This window comes from Neofelis nebulosa, chromosome 10 (assembly GCF_028018385.1).
Source record: "Neofelis nebulosa isolate mNeoNeb1 chromosome 10, mNeoNeb1.pri, whole genome shotgun sequence".
Lineage (NCBI taxonomy): Eukaryota > Metazoa > Chordata > Mammalia > Carnivora > Felidae > Neofelis > Neofelis nebulosa.
In genome coordinates this window covers 81,730,449-81,734,287 of record NC_080791.1, presented here as the reverse complement: position 1 = coordinate 81,734,287, position 3,839 = coordinate 81,730,449, and the positions used below count along the sequence as shown (strand labels likewise).

The 3,839-nt window shown below is 46.4% G+C and overlaps 1 protein-coding gene across 1 annotated transcript; it reads right to left on the bottom strand.

The window, feature by feature from the left end:
• Positions 1–439: 439 nt before the first annotated feature.
• Positions 440–2,471, bottom strand: FIBIN (fin bud initiation factor homolog). Its single transcript, XM_058688496.1, has one exon. The coding sequence runs from the start codon at positions 2,013–2,015 to the stop codon at positions 1,380–1,382; it is 636 nt and encodes a 211-aa protein (XP_058544479.1). The 5' UTR covers positions 2,016–2,471; the 3' UTR covers positions 440–1,379.
• Between the last annotated feature and the right edge of the window lie 1,368 nt (positions 2,472–3,839).

Here is a 3,839-nt window from a genome sequence, read left to right as displayed (position 1 = left end):
TGGGGAAAGACATGAAATAAAGTGCATTTCCACCTTTTAAAGTCATTGATCAATGACATAGACCTGGCTTCATAATTATTAAACATCATTACAATTCCTAGAACTTAGAATGGAACCCTCCCTCTGCATTCTGAGGGCATAAAACTTATGAGCCTTGTCATCAACTTTTCCAGTGGATGCTGCAGAAAAAAATGGAAAAATTGGAGTTTTTAGGCAGACCAGCAGAGATCAACTTCTGGCAAGACCCAGATTGTTTTCTTTTGAACATGGGTAAGGGTGGCCAGGGTAGGGAGGATTGCCAACTACATAGCCATCCCTCTCCCTTCTTTATCACATACTTTGAGTAAACTGGCTTAAATCCCACCCTTCTCTTTCCTCTTGCACTGACTCCTCTTTGCAATACAAAAGTTATGGATATCAATTAGAAAATAAGCCAGCATTAAACGAGAACATATTTATTGGCTGAATAATAAAACTTAGTTCAGGAGTTATTAAAATTAGAATCCCGCCCTACTTGAAGTACAAGTTTCCAGTAAGCAAACAGAAGAAAACCCCCAAACCAGAACGAATACATTGGTAAGCTACAACATAGGCATTTGGGGGTGTGTTCAAACAATCGACTTTTTTTTTTAATGGACTGTAGCTCTGAGGACACAGGCATGCAGTGAGAGACACAGCAAGTCAGCTTAGCAACGTGAGTGTGTACCCCCCACAAAGCTTGCACTTCCTCAATGTGGCCACTTCAGCTTACACACACTCACAGAGGCACCTCAAACGTCTCCCTGCAAAGGACTATTTGCATATAGCTTCCAGCCAATACTCTTACAAAACCCCCCACAAAAACCCAAAAAACTAAAAACAAAACCTTGAAGACCACGGTTAATAAATTAAGGGAGAAAAAGAGGAGAAACAGGCATCCGCTGGCAGGCTGGCCGCACAGCACCTCAGACAACTGACAGCTTTCAAAGCCCAAGAGGGAAGGCTGAAGGTGAAAAGGAACCATGTGCTCTGCTCTCTGGGTATTTTCTCCAGGATGGGGAAGGTTAATCACTCCCTCCTGCATAAACCGTGTCCTTCTAGACGTGGCGGAAACAGGTGTCTGTGCAGAGTTAGAAAGTCCTCTAAGAAAGGCGGGAGGCATGGCTTTAAATCGGTCTTTCCAAGTAACAAGTCAATAGCAATCCCATAAATAATGTACAAAAACAAAACAGCTCGGCCCTCGCTTATTTCTTTTTAAAGATCACTTCAGATGATTCTCCAAGTGCAAATCCAGATATAAAAAATAATAAGTATGAGGGAGACGTTAGCCCCGGCTTCTGTCCCCACCCTCCACAACGGGGCTGATTTGATGCCCTCTCCCAGGCAGCGCGCCCTCGCACCTACACTTTAAGATAATCATTTTTCAGCCGACCCAGCCGGGTCCCATGGCTCCGGATGGTGAGGGCCAGCAGCTCGTATTTGTCCCTGAGCCCCACAGAGATGTCGAGTGTTTCCTTTAGCAGGGACCTGGTGTGGACCAGCATCCCCAAGAAGTCCTCGTTGAGCCTGCTCTCTTGCCGGCTGTCCTGTTCCTGGCCCTGCTTAAACTTGCTTTCCAGCTCAGTGAGGGACTTGTCCGAGTTGGAGTAGGCGTCCCCGATCTGGTGGGACTCCCGCCGCAGGTACTTGCCATAGCTCTCTTCCCCGTCCAGGTCGTAGGAGATGCTCTTGCTGATGCCCTCTAGGACACGCCCAGCATCCTCCACCTGGCGGCCCAGCACGGTGAACTCCTCCCGAAGGCTGAGGCTCAGCAGACTGCTGGCCTGGCTCCCCTCCCCCTGGGAGCAGCGCCGGTGGTCACTCACCCTGAAGAGCAGCTGGCACTTCTCGGGGTCATCATTTTCTTCATAGTCCCCGTCGGGCACGAAATAGTGGTGCAGGGTCCCATTGGACATCTCCGGATAGAGAGGGCCATCGAAGTAGCCCTGACACAGGTGGCAGAAGAAACCCATCCAGAGGAACTTCAGCAGCACCATCCTGGATAGGCAGGATGACAGGGGACCCCTGGAGAAGACTGTTCGCCCAGGCACGATGGAGGGGAGGGGGTCCCCTTGGCAGTCAGTGCCTCCCTAAGACGGCGACAGCCTCGGTCCCCGCCGGCTTGCTGCACCCTGGCCCCGCCTCCCCAGCAGGCTTCATGTGGCTGTCACCAGCGCCTGGGTAGCGCAAGAGGCGCCCCGGCTCTGCGCTCCTGCGCTCTAGGCTGGAACTCAGCCGGGTCAATCCAGCGGGATCGAGGGCAGGAGAGGGAAGCCCTCCTCCAGGGCGCTGGCAGGCCGCGGGCTCTGCTGCCCCACTCTCTCTCAGAGTTCCCCCTTGCTCCTGAAAGATGGAGCCTGTGGCTGGAGAGAAAGACTCTGGCCTTCTGATACTATTTCAACCTCTGCACTGGGTGGGAATGCGGAGCTTTTCCTTTGGCTAATGATATCCTGAGGATCTCTCTGCTCTCAAATTACAGCTGGTTTCGTCACTTGGAAGCCAGGGAACAAGTTTGGAAAGAAACCTCTCGCCAGGTCTCTTGTATTAAAGGTACAGGATCTTTTTTTTTTTTTTTTTTAAGACTGGAAGGGAAACCTTGCAAAATAGAATTTAACTTGAAGGAGAAAACGGGAACAGGGTGAATAGAATTCCCACCACAGAAAGATCGGTTTGCTATTAACATATGGGGGGGGGGGGGAGGGTGATTACCCTGCAGGAATACTGCTTCACATTTTAAATAAGTACCAGTTAGATTGGATTTGTTAAGTATGCTTATCATTATCATTTTCAAAGTTTGTGACTTTGAAGGCAAATTTGCCTTGTAAGACATGGCAGTTTTGTTTGGAAATGGTTAGTTAAGTAAAATTTTTAATAACAATACTTGGGAAACAATAGCAATATAGAATACTGATTATTGCAGTAATCAGCTGCTAGTCTGTACAAGAACAAAAGCTGAAAATGGAATTTTGCCGGTTTAATAAGTAAGTGAATCACTGAGAGGATGGTTTAATCTTATGAAAAACCATCCATGCTAAGCTTCTGCATTGCATCTTTAGCCTAACACCACTATTGTCTCTTTTGAGATACTTACAAGTTTTTGAAGAATGTAGGGCTGGCACTCTTATCTCCATTTTCCAGATGGAGAGACCTAGGGGCACAATGGGAAACAAATTGTTTACAGTTACAAAGTTAGATTGTAGCAGAACCAGCACCCATTAAGTCACAGGGTCTTTTCATTTAATTTAGAAAAAAAAAAGTATTTTTTTTCACAAGGCCATTTTAGTTTATGATCTCTGAGTTAATTAGAAAATTGCCATCCATCAGGCTAACTCATTTGTTCAAGAAAATTTATTGAGCATTTACTATATGCTAGAGTCTATTTTATTTTTAATTTTTTTTTATCTATCTATTTAATGTTTATTTATTTTGAGAGAGAGTGAGAGAGCATGAGTAGGAGAGGAGCAGAGAGAGAGGGGGAGGGAGAAAATCCCAAGCAGGCTCACACTGTCAGCGCAGAGCCCAACACAAGGCCCAGGAAACATGAGATCATGACCTGAGTGGAAATCAAGGGTCAGACAATCAGGAGTTGGCCGCTCAACTCACTGAGCCCCCAGACACCCCTAGAGTCTATTTTAGATAGTGCTAACAGAGCTGTGAGAAAAAAAGGAGACAAATACTTGCCCTTGTGGAGCTTACATTCTAGGAAATTGAGAGAAATTAAATAATATACATAAATAAGATATGTTGTACGTTGGCAGTGATAAGGTTGGAGAAAAGAAAGGGAAAGGATGGGAAAGTGGAGGCAAAATTCCTATTTTCAT

Bases quoted from the DNA above. Each gene is read 5' to 3' on its own strand.
- FIBIN (XM_058688496.1), bottom strand. From the start codon at position 2,015: ATGGTGCTGCTGAAGTTCCTCTGGATGGGTTTCTTCTGCCACCTGTGT.